Source organism: Triplophysa dalaica, chromosome 9 (genome assembly GCF_015846415.1).
Source record: "Triplophysa dalaica isolate WHDGS20190420 chromosome 9, ASM1584641v1, whole genome shotgun sequence".
NCBI classification, from domain to species: domain Eukaryota; kingdom Metazoa; phylum Chordata; class Actinopteri; order Cypriniformes; family Nemacheilidae; genus Triplophysa; species Triplophysa dalaica.
In genome coordinates, this window is record NC_079550.1 from 17,608,496 (window position 1) to 17,623,717 (window position 15,222).

The following is a 15,222-nucleotide window of genomic DNA, read 5'->3' on the forward strand; positions in this document are numbered from 1 at the left end:
AATGTACAGCGGTCTGTTACTGTGGGGACATTTCAAGGCCAATAAACATGACGTGGCACAAAATGTTCCCAGACCTTCAGGATGAAGCTACGGCTATGCGAGACTACTATGGATAAACGCAGACTAGTAAACTACAAAAGGGTTTTTCACACCTGAAATCGTTAACCCCGGGTTATTCTTACACCAGGGAAACAGAATCCTGGGTTATCTGTTCCACACTGCTTATAAATTACAATGGGTTAAGAGATAATTGATGGTATTTATAACCTGATGTTTCACTCTGTACATCACTAAACCCGAGGTTAACATTCTTATTCGCAGATTTGCTGTGTCAACAGTCATGATTGGATAAATACTGCAGCATCAAAGTGACTGAATAGAAATAGTGCGTGGTGCCTTTAAATAACCCAATACCTCCGCATCCGGGACTAGATGACACCTTGCAAATCCTTTCTTGGATGTTTTAAGCCTCCTATCATCGATTCAGATCTAAGGCCGATGGACTACCAATGCTATGTGAAAGTGCTCACTGCTAGGGCTCACGTGACACCCCTTTTCATCTCTCTCCACTGGCTACCGGTTGAAGCCCGTATTAGATTCAGATTGCTCGTGTGTGACGTATCGCTTATTGCTCCATAAACTCTTTGTCTGCTAAATGACAATGTAAATGTGAACTTGAAAGTTTGCACCCTGTTACTAGATCAGGTAGATTCAAGTAGATTTCCTGTAGCTCAGTGGTAAGAGCATTGCGTTAACAACGCAAGGTTATGGGTTTGATCCCAGGGGATTGCAAATACCTATGTAAAATGTATAGGATGAAGCAATGCAAGTCGCTTTGGATAAAAGCGTCTGCCAAATGCCTAAAATGTAATGTAAATGTAAGTAATCGTCCAAGAGAGTTGACAGCCATTCTGATGGTTGGCACTCCATAGACATATACAACCCTTTCAGCCTTTGAGAGACTCTATTCACAGGTTCATCTGTGGTGGGTAATTGCTTTCCCCCCGCAGCAGACGGCTCATTATTCCTGTGAACCTGCCTGTCATGGCTGCATGCGGTGCAGTGGGAATGTGAGGTCTTACCACAATAAATAAGGGAAATGACCAGCCCAAACTGATTAGAGAAAGACAGTGGAGATGCTTCCTAGATAGTTCAAACGGACAAGCTATAAAAGAAACTCGGATGTGAAATGGTTAGTGATGCTTTTAGGATCCGTTTGTCCTTGAAGACTACACAGACCATCATTACATCACAATGGTAACTGAGCTAAGACGACCAAAATGGTGATAGAATTTGCAATTGAGTTAGAAACAGCTCATCATTCATTCATAAGATCTTTGAAATACTGCTGTAAATCTTTTTTACAACCTGTTAAGGCACACGTGTTATTCGTTCGATGCGTTTGATTTGTTTGCAAGTCAAAGCCTACATGTTTTTTCTCAAAACAACAGACTTTTCACGACTCCTGTAAGGCCCAATTACTAAAATGACAGAGCTCCATATTTAATAAGGACACAGCCTTGAAACTCGCAGCAATCTGCCCCGATTACCCCATGCATGCAATTAAATGGTAAATCTTCAAAAGCACCTTGAGAATTAGTGACAAAAGGTCAGGGACATGAAAGGTAACTGAGGATATAAACTATCAGGAGACTTCATGAATTAAAGATTTCATTAAGAAGCATAACTGAGAATCTGTGCAGAATCAATAATGCATGACAATGCATGACAGCAAGGTTGCAAATAGTGCAGGTTCACCCGCAAGGCTCTGATAATTAGTAAATATTTAAAGGTCACCAGTTTTGCTAAGTAAGACATGTTGTGTTGGATTTGGAACGACATAATTTCAAAGAAACATAGTTAAACCCCAAGACTAAACAAGAACCTATTACATATCCTCACATTCGCCCTAAAACAAATATGATTAATACGAATGTTCTCCAGGACCAAAGAATTGGCAAAAAAACCCCACCAAGATTTACAGCCCATTTCTTAACAAGATCTACCTGAAGGAATAGCATAATATATAGAAAAACGTATTGGATATACGCATAGTATTAAAAATATATAAACAAGTGGGGCTTTATTGTTTTCTTTATGTAACTTTTAGGATTAAACCATGATTAATATTTTTGATTTTTGTTCAAGTAAATTTACTTTTGTTTTATCACCATATTTCCAGTCCATTCAGAAATCTATAAGATAAAGTTACATTTTAATGTTAACTTCAAATATTTTAAATATGTCAATATAAATTTATATTTTAATTGTGAAAAAAAATTCAATTTTAATATACGTTCTTTTCTTATTTTACATAAACATTATGGATAAATAATATTAAAAAAATACAATTGAGGCTATTTAAAAGATTAGGGACACATCCTCACTCATTCATTTATATTTTGGACATATTAGAATAAAAATAATATGTCCAATATTCATCCTTTGTTTTAGCTGTAAAAACTGTAATTTTACAGAAATTTACTGTTACTTTTTATTTAATTTACAGATTTTCACATATGATGGCACATAATGTATTTAAAAAAACAGTCAAAACCATTAAATTACAGAAAAAGACTGATTTACAAGAAAAGCATGAAAAACTAATGTTTTAAGAGGATTTTTTACCGTTTAGAACTTGTTGAAAAATATATGGACGGCGTTATTCAGTAAAAATTATCCATTTCAAAAACATTTTATGAAATCTAATTTCAGCTTGTAATGAAAGAAACTAATATACTTGAACATATTATAATTGTAGACACCTAAAAAGTCAAAAGGTGAAGTTTTGAGGTCAAGAGAAACATTTATCTCAAGTGACCTTCAATGTTTTAAACTTTTTTTCTTAGCTTTGTTTTTTAGCTGTAATGAATGTTTTTCTCCGTATGGTAAAACAAACATGTTCTGATCCACATTAATCAATAATCAAATGTCACATACGAAGCAATAATATCTTGCAGATCGAGGGTGCCAGAGCAATGGTGTGTAACATACTTTGGCAAACCTGATGCGTACCTTGTATCCAGGCCCTAGTTGATGGATGGCGAATATCTGAGCAGGGTTTAGCGCTTCACTGAACACATAGATGGCTCCGAGCTGTCCGCAGAACACCCGGTTGGCGTCCGCCGTCTCAGATGAGCCCAGGAAACATTTGTCGTAGCTCTGTGATAAGCACATGAAGGGAACAGCTTGGAGTTCTTAGCTTAAATCTCACGAAAATGGATTTTAAAGGCAAGATGATAAGAACACAGCATCTGTGTGAAATACAGCGAGTACAAGTATGGACAGGGTAATAATAATAATAATGAGTCTAAGTGCTGGTTACTAATCCTAAAGGAACAGTTGCTCTCAGTGCACTATTAATGAAATGTTATTCTGCGCTGAAACCTTCTTATTAGATTAATCGAAATTAGCACCTAAGTGATGTGAGGTTAAACACTGCTGTCCAACCTTTTAATTATCATACATTAACATTGCTTTCGGTGAGATACTGCTAAATAAAGGCAAACGTCTGTTCATTTAAATTAAATCCTTAATCCCTATTATTAAATTGTCCCTATTTTATTTCTAAAATATACAAAAGTGCAAAAACTCATAAGAAAATAAGGCAAGAATGAATGCAATTTATTGACTCCGGAACTAGATGTTTAACACAGCTTAAAGGAATAATAGTTCACCCAAATATGAAAATTTTGTTATTTACTCATCCTCATTTCAGTCCAAACTTGTAAGGCAGAACACAAAAGAAGACAATTTGAAGAACGTTGGTACCCAAACAACATTGGCGCCCATTGATTTCCATTGCATGGACACAAAACCGATGAGACATTTCTCAAAATATCTTCTTTTGAGTTCCACAGAAGTAAGAATCATACAGGTTTTGAACCACATGGGGGTAAATAAACGATGAACACTTTTATATTGTTAGGTTAAACCCTCCCTTTAATTAAATACATTTTTAAAGATCAAATATTTTCCAGACAGAATTCACTTCTGCAGACGGAGAGAGCAACAGGGAAGTGTTCTTACATCATTGGTGTTGACATGCCAAGCCATGTCGCCGTAGGAGACGAGCTGTCCGTTGACGTAGCAACGTATCTCACTGTTCCTCCAGCGGTTATAGATGTGGACGATGCTGATCATGTACCACTGGAGGATAAAAAGACAAATCCTTCTTGATGTTTTGATTACTAATAACATTTAAATGAACATTGTGATTACTGTTATTCTCATCAAGTCCTCTGACAGTAGAAAAAATGCTTATGCAAATCATGAAAAAGGCCAACATTTTGTTAATGATAGTAAAAGCTGTGTGTCCAACACACTCGGTAGAAGCTAACCAAGTTATACAAATCCTGACATGGATGGGTTTCGTACATAGAAACAAAAATGGCTGTTCACATCACATTTATTACCCAATTATCATCAATTTTTAAAAAGCAAAAAGAAATTCTGAGAAATTAAACTAACATAAAGAAATTCACTTCATATTTGCATTTATTATCCTTATTATATGATGACTTTTGCCGTTAAATGAAAATCACAAAAAATGCAGAAGCTTTATTCATCTCAATCTTTCTCTCCCTTGAAGCAAAAGTCACCCAAAACCCTTTTCATGGGCAGCAGGCAGAAGGTCTAATGCAGCAGAATTTGCATTTAGATATAAATAATACATTCGATCTTGAGTGAAGAGAAAACAGACAGAGAGAGAGTGAGAGGAAACGATAGGAAGTGAGGAAATAAAGGCAGGTTTAGTTAGCTACAAGGGTCATTACAGATTTCATTTCTGTGAATGTACAACAACACAAAAGAATCACGATATGATGCAGTGTTTCAGACTGGAGTACCGCAGTGCTCACATCATTTATAACAAAGCTTTGTGTGCACAGTTTGTTGATTTGTCTTCAAGCAAATAACTATAAATTTGACGAAAATTCGTGCCGCGTTAACCAATCAGGAGCTTGCTCTAGTAGTGACGTGATTAGTACGTTACCAGCGGAGGCATAAATCCGAAACAACAATGGAGGACAAAATCATTGTTGCTGTATTTGGATACCTGGAGCTGTACATTACATCTTACTTTTGTCGAAACAGGAATAAAAAGGATCTTGCTTGGAAGAAAGTAAGTGAGGAGTTCGGACAATCTGGAAAGTTGTAAAAAATGCTCTTTACTCAATTTGAGCTATACATTTATATATATATAGAAAACTCGAGCCGCCTGGCAGAAGCTCCTCCCATGACGCGAATTTGCTTCTGTTGTGAAGTGAATTTCACATGCGAATGAAGCAAATTTAATGCGCGAATAAAGAATGAAGCGAGTAAACTCACAATGTTCAAGCATCCAACTATGCGTGAATAGCGCGATTTATTCGCGCAAGTCGCGTTTGGTTGAAAAACTCTATTAGAATGAGTAATTTCTATCCAAATACACTGCGAGTCCCCTTACATGGAAATGCCATGTTATTTCTAAAGTAGCCCTAAATGGACGAAGTTTCGTATTTCGTAAATACGTTATCTCCTTCTGCAAAGAAGAGTGAATGTGACGACATCCTTGTCCTTTGACAGCCACCATAGTGCTTCGAGAGGGAGGGGTGGATTTGAATCAGCCATTGGTTGCAATTCAAAACCTCACCGCTAGATGCCGCAAAATTTCATACACCCAACTTTTAAAATCAGATTAGGACCATATGCGTATATCAAAACCATGAAGTCCATAGCAAGCCTTTTCAAACAAGACTGAACAAAGAAAGTAAACTGTATCATTTATAAAGATTTCCCTAGCCACGAGTAACACATATTGTGTAGAAAGAGGAAAAGCACTTATGAGACAGATGTTTCAAACTGCAGCAGCTGTGAAGTAAATTCCAAGAGATTTTCCCTTTGATTTTAACAAAACAAATATGGGTAATGTCCCCAGTTATCTCATGCCCTGGGGTTTCGCAACAGTTTGTAAACAAAACTTTTAAGCCCAGTTTGCTGGCTCCTATCCCCGGGGACAGCATCTAAATTTTACTGAAGATCACAGCGAGAAATTCAGAAGTGCTTCCACTTACCGTTTACTCTTCAAAATGCAAATAGCAGATTGCTAAGGAAAGAGAGACATGCAGAGAGAGAGTGAGAAGCTGAACAGAAAATGACATTGTACCTTGCGGGGTTGGAAGTCGTACTTCACGCAGTGCTGGAAGCCCTTTCCTTTTGACTTCAGTGATGTCACTATCAAGCAGTTCCCCACAAAATGTGCAGAGTATCCGATGCCTTTGCTCGTGCGGAAACTGAAAATGAACAGTAAATAAATCTGTACTGTAAACCTTAATACAAAATCCTAGCAACATACATTACATTTCTATTTGTGTCTTGCTGGTGTTACATGGACACCAAGGTTTTAATGTTTTTTTACTGGTTTTTGTAAAAGCACTTCTTTGTTGGAAGATCGAAAAAATTGATCAAGAATGGCACTAGCAACACTCATATATAATATATAAATGTATAGCTTCCATGTTCTAAGATGCATTGGGCAAAAGTGTAAACAAATGTACAGTATATGTAAATATGAATGGATTGCCAACCAGCTAACCAGCAAAATAAATACAAAACAGTTTTTTTATTTTTCAACATTTTCATGAAACTATGCAGAAGAATTCTGTTTCCTGCCCTAAACAGCTGTGACTTCTGTGGTTTAGTCTTCTACTCTTTGTTTCCCACAATATAAGCTGTTATGTGCCAAAAACTAAGCTACAACACAACAGACAGCCCCTGTGTGTTTTCTCAACAAGAGTATACTGTGCGTTTAATGATTCTCAGCGTGAATCGATACCGCGAACATCTCCTTTTCTTCTAAATCTGTGTCACACACAGACTGAACTCTGAGTTTATGAGAGCAATCCTGCACTTGGCAACTTCAGGCTTAAGATCTGGCAATCGGACAAAAACCGGGGACAGTGTTCCCTCTCAAACCTGAACCGCTAAAGTTCTAGTTAAAAAAAAATGCCCCATTGACTTTCCATAACAGGAATAAAAACGACTATGGAAAGTGAATGGGGGCAAATTTTGACTCCTTTTATTCTAGTGTGGTGGCCTTCAACAACACTGTTTTGTAACCATCTCACAGACCCTGGGGCGGTTCACAATGGTGGGCTCTACGTACTGTGTGATGGAAGAATCTGCATGAACAAAATGAGAGAAATTCTATAATTTTCAATAGATTTAGCTGTGAAAAATTAATTTTGAACTAAAGGCAGTGATGCATGAATTTCCCTCAAGTTGTTTCAAATCTGTGTAAAGCACTTTGCTCTGATCAGGGTTATTTTTAGTCCTGCATTTTAAAATTAGTTTTCATTTTAATATCGTTTTCAAATTTGCTGCAAATTTCAGTTCAGTTTTATTTAGTTTTATTCTTTAATTATTTGGTTTTTATTATGTAAAAAAATTATTTTAGTTTTTATATATTTCAGTTTTAGTTTTATTCAAAGTAGTTGGCCAAACCTCGGATCTTTGAAAGCTTGATAACAGTGTAAGCTGCTTCCCACACCGGGACTGCGAGCTGCTAGCAACGTCATTAGTGTCATCGTTTTTATTACTCCTCTTTTCCGAATCTCTTATCATGAAATTTTTGATTTTTCAGTGATTCGATTGCAAATGTTCTTTCAGGTTTGTCAGATTTCCCCCCCTAATTTCAACCCCACAAATCTTATGCACCAACACGAAACATTAGCTTTTTCCAGTTTTTCCGAAATCGTCCCAAACAGGGTTCTGCCGTTTTCAATCCAGTTTCAGACCAAACCCAAAATTAAACCCAAATGGTGCTCTGTCGTCTTCGACTTGGCAGACATCCTACTCTCTTCTTCTTCACGCAAATGACTGTAACCTGTTATCTATCGTAAAGAACAGCTGCTGCTACAGTCAAGCCAGAATAAGCCACATTGGGAAAAGACCTCATTATTTATGAAAACTTATTTATTTTTGATAATTTGTATTTTAGATTGTTTTTAAACAACTGACGTTAGTTTCGTTTCATTTTAGTTGTATATTTATTTAAAAAATAAAAGAAACTTCAGTTAAAAATATTATTTTAGTCTTCGTTTTAGTCTAAGTTTATGAAAATAACACTTGTTCTGATCATCACAAAAGAAGATATTTTCAATAAAGAATGTAAAGCAAACAGTTCTGGGGCATTTTTGACTACCAATGTCATTTTTACTCCTACAGTAGCCAATGGTGGCCAATCTCTGCTGGTTACAAGCATTCTTCCAAATATCTTTCTCTGAGCAAAGAAATTTATACAGATTTTGAACAACTCTGGAGCATTAAATAATGCCAGAATTGTCAGTGTTGTGTTAACTGTCCCTTTAAAGCCAGTTAAGAAGCTTAACACCATCATAATAAATATCATAATCAGCAATTCTGCTCAGTTTTTAACAAGCCTGCTGTTTTAAAATGGATGGACTTTCCTTCTTTCAATTTCTCTCACTCTCTCTCTATCTCTCTCTCTCCCTTGAGAACCATCTTCCCTCATTCCTGGAACCGCAGCCAATAAACACACTTCTCTGCTATTGATCTGAGCTCTAATTACCCACAAGTCTCTGCATACGATGTTCTATTTGCCTGCCTGACATTAAAACCCCGAATTAATGCCTGTTTCCACCCCTGTGTCCCTCTGCAGAGATTTGTGTGCCATTCAAGAACATTCTACCATGGATTCAAACACCTAGTGGTTTAATCAGGAGTATCTGACCTAATTCCCTTTTATGCGGCTTTAATCCACCACATCATCAGAAAACAGAAACTTCTAAAACAGCCCATTATATAAGTGGCCAACCAGCCAGAACACGAGTGAAAAAATAACGGAACAAAGCCACTTAGTGATGCAGCTCATCCGTCGGTCTAAATAAATACTGTACATGAAAGCATATGCTTTACTCACCAGTAAAGGTAGGGTTTGTCTTTGTCCACATTGATGTTGTTGAGAGGATCCATGCGGAACCATGTGTTGAGGGTAAAGCCATTCTGATAAGGCCATTTGGCAATAGGAGGTAATGCAATCGCCTGCCACAAGGACGGTACACATTTATCTTCTTTTATTTTATGAAACATGTGGCTCTCAATTCAATTTTCACAAAACACATTTGGCAATCATGTAAATAAATGATCTCTTTATGCACAAAAAAGGAATGGAAAGCATATTCGGAAGCAGTTGTATAAGGTTACCTAAATAACACCACTGTCAAGCTTTTGACTTCAAAGTATTCAACACATCATTGAATTGCACATTCACATTATGGTGAATTATGACAAATAACACTCACAGCTGCACATCGCCCAGGGAAGTTGAAGAAAGTGTCTGGTCCATGTCTCTGAGCCATCTGAGTGAGAACTGAGAGCAGCTTGACAGCATGTCTCGGCTGTGGATGACACGGAGTTACTCATTAAATCAGATTTTTCTGTTAAACGGTAAAATGTGTATGTGTTATGAACTACAACTAAGCTACCTGTAAGTTAGATAAAGATGAATGTAGAACTGGATCTCACAACATTATTAAGAAACCAAGTGAAGGTTTACAAAGCTTAACTTTAACTGGCAGTTGTGCAGCCAGCTCTGATTTAAAAGGACAGCTCATTCAAAAATGAAAATTTCTTAATCATTTACTCATCCTTATGTCTTGCAAACAACGTATGACTTTCTTTATGTTGCAAAACACAAAAGTTTGATATTTTGAAGAATGTTTTTTAACGAAACAACATTGGCCCCTATTGACTTCCACTGCATGGCACCACGGAGACATTTCACAAAATATCTTCTTTTCTGTTCCACAGACGAAAAAGTCATACACAATGCACAACAGGAGGGTGAACAAATGTCAATTTTATTTTGCTGTTAACTATCCCTTTAAGAAGCAAGATTTGAGTCATATTCTAACATGAATTCTCTAATCAAATAATTCTACTTCCTCTCCTCTGATATATATTTTCTCATTGAAGTATACAGGGTCCTCCAGCATGTCTTTTACCTCCAGTGGGGTACTTCACTCTATCCAAAATCTTAAAGCTATTGTGACAACATCCTCGCTGTGGTGTCTGGCGTCAGTCGATATTCTGTCAATATCCTTCGCTCTGGAGAAAAGTCAGTCGATAGCCGGGCAGGCTGGGTTTGCTCTGCGGTTGATTGCTCGAGAGGTCTTAAAGACTCAAGGTTCTCCAAAGAGGTGAGGCTAACAACCCCTCAGAGGCCCCACATTAGTTTTCACTTATTTTTTTACGGACTTACCCACAATCCTCCATCTCCTCTCAGCATGCTGAAGAGCAATTTGAGTTCTTTGACCGTGATGCTGTAGCTAGCCAGAACTCCCAGCATGTCCACCAGAAGGTCTGTTTATCAGAGTCAAACAAATGTGCAGACAGAAAAGACAATAGACATCAGGTCTGGGTTACCGAAGTGGACATCCAGCACAGAGATAACACAGTGCATCATAACACGGTGAAAAATATGAATTTCACAGTTAAAAGGTAAGAAAGATCAAACTGACAAACTGAAATCTGAAAGGCCTCAGATCTGAGCATTTATACAACATGGTAGTATTTGTAATTTCTGTTTATACTGACCTAAATAAAAAGACATTATTGTTTTATAATGATGAGAATCTAATGAGTCACCTTTGAGAATAAAAGGAATTAAATAGATAAAAATAATCACAATATAATGTCGGGACTCATTATGGTAATGAGAATTCAGACAAAATGTAAAATACTTATAAAATCATAATGCAAATTAAAACTTAATGGTTAAAATACAGAAAAACGTTCTTTTAGACAAAGGTCACAGAAATGATCCTATTGTTTGGCTTTGAAAAATCTTACATATAATATTGATGGAAAAATGTAGAGTTTTTTCCAAATATATATTTTTGAAGAATGTTGATAAAAAAAGTCTGTTTTATGCATAACATGGGTTACTATTTATTTTATGCATGTTGAAAACAATTTGAAAATGAAACATATATTGCTAAAATCAAATGAGTTAAGAAATGTTTTATTATTCATTTCTATTATTTTTGGTGCAAAATGTGAAGAGGATCATTTTTTGTAAGGCTCACATACAATATAAAAGGTTAAAGTTATTTGCTATGCATGTATTATTTTATTTATTAATACCAAAGTTATTTTAGTTCAAATAAAATATCAGCCTTAAAAAACTCAAATGAAAAACTAAATGAAAAATGTATAGAAATAGCACTAACATAATAATCTGAACTACAATAAAAATAAATTAATCTTATACACTGTAACAACATAAAAAAACCACAAAAAGCATTGATCTAAGATTAATAAAAACTAAAAATTTAAAAAAGCCTATTTAAAATATGAACAAAATAACAGTTAAACTAAAATCAAAACAATAATAACTCTGAATAGGACCTAAAGTAGCTCCTTATAAAAACAGGAAATAAGTACTGTAATGAGAAAAACATCAGTATTTTTGTTTAAAGATTGCTGCTGAAACTTCTAAGAGGCGCTTCTCTGCCTCTGCTACTTAAAGAAAGAAGCACATTGATTGTAAAACATTGAATTGAATAGATGCACACACATTACAAACTGAATTAATCAAAGCAAATTCTTCTCCATTGTTAAACAGCTACTGAAATGTACTAAAGCTCTAAACTGCCACTCAATCTCATTAGAAAACTGTGCACCAAATGAGATCTGTCCCTTGGTGTCTCTTCCGTCTAAACCTTATGAATTCCACCACTGAGAAAACGGCACTTTAATCGACATTTCCAGACACTCTCCGTGTCACTCCGTGACTTCCAAACCACTGAAAATCTGCAAGACGCCGGCCATTTCATCTCACACCCACCGTTCAGAAGAGATTTAAGACTGCCATCTTTGACTTCAGATCCAATAATCAACATTACGCTCTATTAAACACACCTTATGGTTTAAAAAGAAGTGTTGGGAAAATCTTCTTGATCTAAATGACTTTGGGGTTGTCATGTGAATTTCCCCATAAAATTTAAAAACCATTCGGGTTGTGCAAAATGACGTTGCTTTTATGTTTCAATGCTGCACATTTCATCTGAGAGCTGCTCAAAAAGTAATACTGAACCGTTTATATAGCTTTTGAAAAACAGAAAGAAATGGATTTTACAAGAGGTCAATTGTAACAGCGGAATGAGGTCAGGTGGAGGACACTCGTACCTGCGATCATATCGTCCGCGGAGCTCATCTTGAGCAGCAGCCTCTGAATGAGTCCCACCTCAGTGCACGTCTGCAAGTTGCGGACGCTCTTGCGCAATAAAGCGGTGAACATGCTCCAGATTTCCGCCTGGCAGGTGATCTCGCATTGTTCCAGAAGCTCCAGCATGCAAATGATGCCCTCAGAATCCTGAATGATGAAGTTTACTTCCAGGTCAAACTCTCCACCAACCAGCTGAGGAGAAGAGAGGGTTAAAAAGAAAGTGAAATATAAAAAAACGTTATAAATAACAATTGAAATGAGTTGAAAATCCCCTTCTGGTTATAAACAATAACAATCATTTTAGGTATAGCCAATAATTGTGTTTTCCGAAGCTTAAGATAGCATGAAATTAAAGTTTTCAGGACACGTCTCGGCTGCGTGAGAGGACTCAAGGCACCTTCTTGGAAAAGCGGCGATGAGCACATGTGGAAAATAGAGCCCTAAATCTCCTGGTGCTTTATATCAGAACATCATTCTGACTTTGCAGCTTCACTCTTCTTGTTGGGATTTACACTTATCACCTGAAATGTGAATCAGCCACATATTTGATTCTTTAGATCAGTTGTTCTCAACCGTTGGTTGGTGCCTTGAAAATGGGTCACTAGTGTTTAGACAAGGTCCAGAATAGCGTAAATACCAGCATATAATTATTCATAGTTAGCTATCACTTTGATTCAACAGCGTCTACTGTACTCATTTCTCTCTGGAACAGCTGATGGGCATTGTGACAAGCACACTTTCCTTCCAGCCTCCATTTGAAAAGAGATTTTCATTGTTGTGATGGAGCTGTAACCTCTTAGAGATAGAAGACGCAAGGCGGGAGGCAGCGGAAGAAGATTAACAACGTCTCGTCCTGGGAAAAATGACAAGCGTTTCATCTGCGAATACATTGCTGGACAGTTTTCTCAGCTTTTTATAAACGTCCTAACGTATCCATGACTGACAGAAGAGAATGCAGAAAATACAATAATAGAGTATAACAAGGAAGAAGAAAAATGGCATGTTTGTTAAATGGAAATGGCACACAAACAGGAAAGTGTTCACATACAAACACAAACATGAAAAGCATGCACAAGTCGTACTGACCATTTTATTATACTTTAATGATGTTTTTGCATCTCAAAACTTGAAAGCTCCCTATTTTTGACACTAGAATGGAACTGCAGATGAAACTTTCAGTTGTGATACCATGTGAGGGAGAGTAAATAATGGGATTATTTTAGGCGAACTGTTCCTTTAAAAACAAATTCTTAATGTAAGGTATAAATCTCCGAGACATGGTTATTAACCAAAAACAGCACAGCAAGGTCCGGCTTTGTTGCCCTAATGGATCATTATGACAGGAAGATATTCTGCCTGCTCCAATTAATACATAAAACAAAAAACACACATCTTGAACCAACGCTGAACCCTGAGGAACAGCCAATGCGTTTTTGTACTTGTAAGTTTTATGTTGAGGGATTTAATGCATTGACAGGCTCTATAATAGATCAAATGTTAATAGATGCTGCTATTGTGATTTAGTGTAAAAACATCCTTCAGTTGACTCAGAAAACTTCAAATAAAAAGTTTTATTAAAATGGGTCACATGGCACGAAAATGTGTACTGTGTCTTTGATGTTGTTGCCCATGCATGTATTAGACGGGTCATATTTCAAAAATTAAAGTGTCTGAATAATAGATGCATTCCAACTAAAAGCGAATGCTCACCAAGACCTGCCTGAAACGACTCATGTAACCACACCCACAAGTCCATGTTGGTTCATGGGTATTATGTCACTAAGACCGCCCAAATGTATACATTTACATTCATTTACATTTATGCATTTGGCAGACGCTTTTATCCAACTCAACTATATTTATATAGCGCTTTTTACAATTTTCATTGTTACAAAGCAGCTGTACATGAGACATATTGACTACAAGTAAAACAACTAAAGGCATATACCTGTAAAAACAAGAAAAAGGTGAAAACACAACAGACAGACATACAAATGCTCCACACACACAATATGCATACATACTTAGACATAGACACACACACGCAAACACACTCGCACTCACGCACAGTGAAAGCACACATTTAAGATAAAGGAGAGAGAAACACAGGTCAAATATTAAACGGACTATAAATTCCTATATGCGATATTAATTATGTACGACCTCTGAATCCAAAGCAACTTACATTGCAGTAACCTATACATTTAAACTTAGGTATGTGAAATCCCTGGGATTGAACCCACAACCTTGCTCTTACCACTGAGCTACAGGAAAGCCAAGTAAGTATACGCAAGTAAGGTGGGCGTACCTGTCAGTGCAATTGCTTTGAAACCTGATGTTACGTTTCTTGCAGTATTCGACCAATCACTACACACTGGACGTCTGGCCAATCATAGCACACCTCGCTTTACAGAGCGATGAGCTTTGTAAAAAATCTGCTCGTTTCAGAGAGGAGGGTCAAAGTGGAGATACAAACATTTACAGTATGTGTAGAAAAAAGCATTTTTTAACCTTACATCGTTTGCGCACATTGCATTACATCTAAAACAAACGATAATATTTGGTTTATCCGCGTCATATGACCCCTTTAAAAAGATTGGGTGTGCTGTAAATCTAAAACGATCTGCATGAAGTCAGTAGCGTGTAAATCAATGTAGAGATCAGCTCTGAATTTAACCCCGTCTACTTTGATAAAACTTTAATTTCTTCTCCAATTGTCCCGCAGTCATTCAATCAAAAGGCGGTTTGGGCGCTCTAATGGAACTTGTATAGATTTATTTCTGTTGAAGTGAAACAGCGTATCAATGAGACTCGGAAGATGGTCTTCATTCCCAAATTACATGGAATTGTAGTCACAGAACCAAGTTCTCAACCTTAAAACACTCGTCCGTAAATAAATTGATCTTCTGCATAACAAAACAAAACCCGCTGTGGGGAAAACTGATATTTCTTAAGAAGAATGAGAATTTCATTATGATGTTTAAAAGATCTTT

At 36.7% G+C, this 15,222-nt stretch overlaps 1 protein-coding gene across 1 annotated transcript in view; it reads right to left on the reverse strand.

Annotated features, from left to right (window-relative positions):
* The window catches only part of nbeab (neurobeachin b), a 220,086-nt gene that overhangs the window by 154,392 nt on the left and 50,472 nt on the right, over nucleotides 1-15,222 (reverse strand). The window contains 7 exon segments of the mRNA XM_056756231.1: nucleotides 3,016-3,162; nucleotides 4,030-4,149; nucleotides 6,146-6,272; nucleotides 8,921-9,042; nucleotides 9,303-9,398; nucleotides 10,262-10,362; nucleotides 12,190-12,421. Of these exon segments, the coding sequence (XP_056612209.1) occupies nucleotides 3,016-3,162; nucleotides 4,030-4,149; nucleotides 6,146-6,272; nucleotides 8,921-9,042; nucleotides 9,303-9,398; nucleotides 10,262-10,362; nucleotides 12,190-12,421 (945 nt within the window).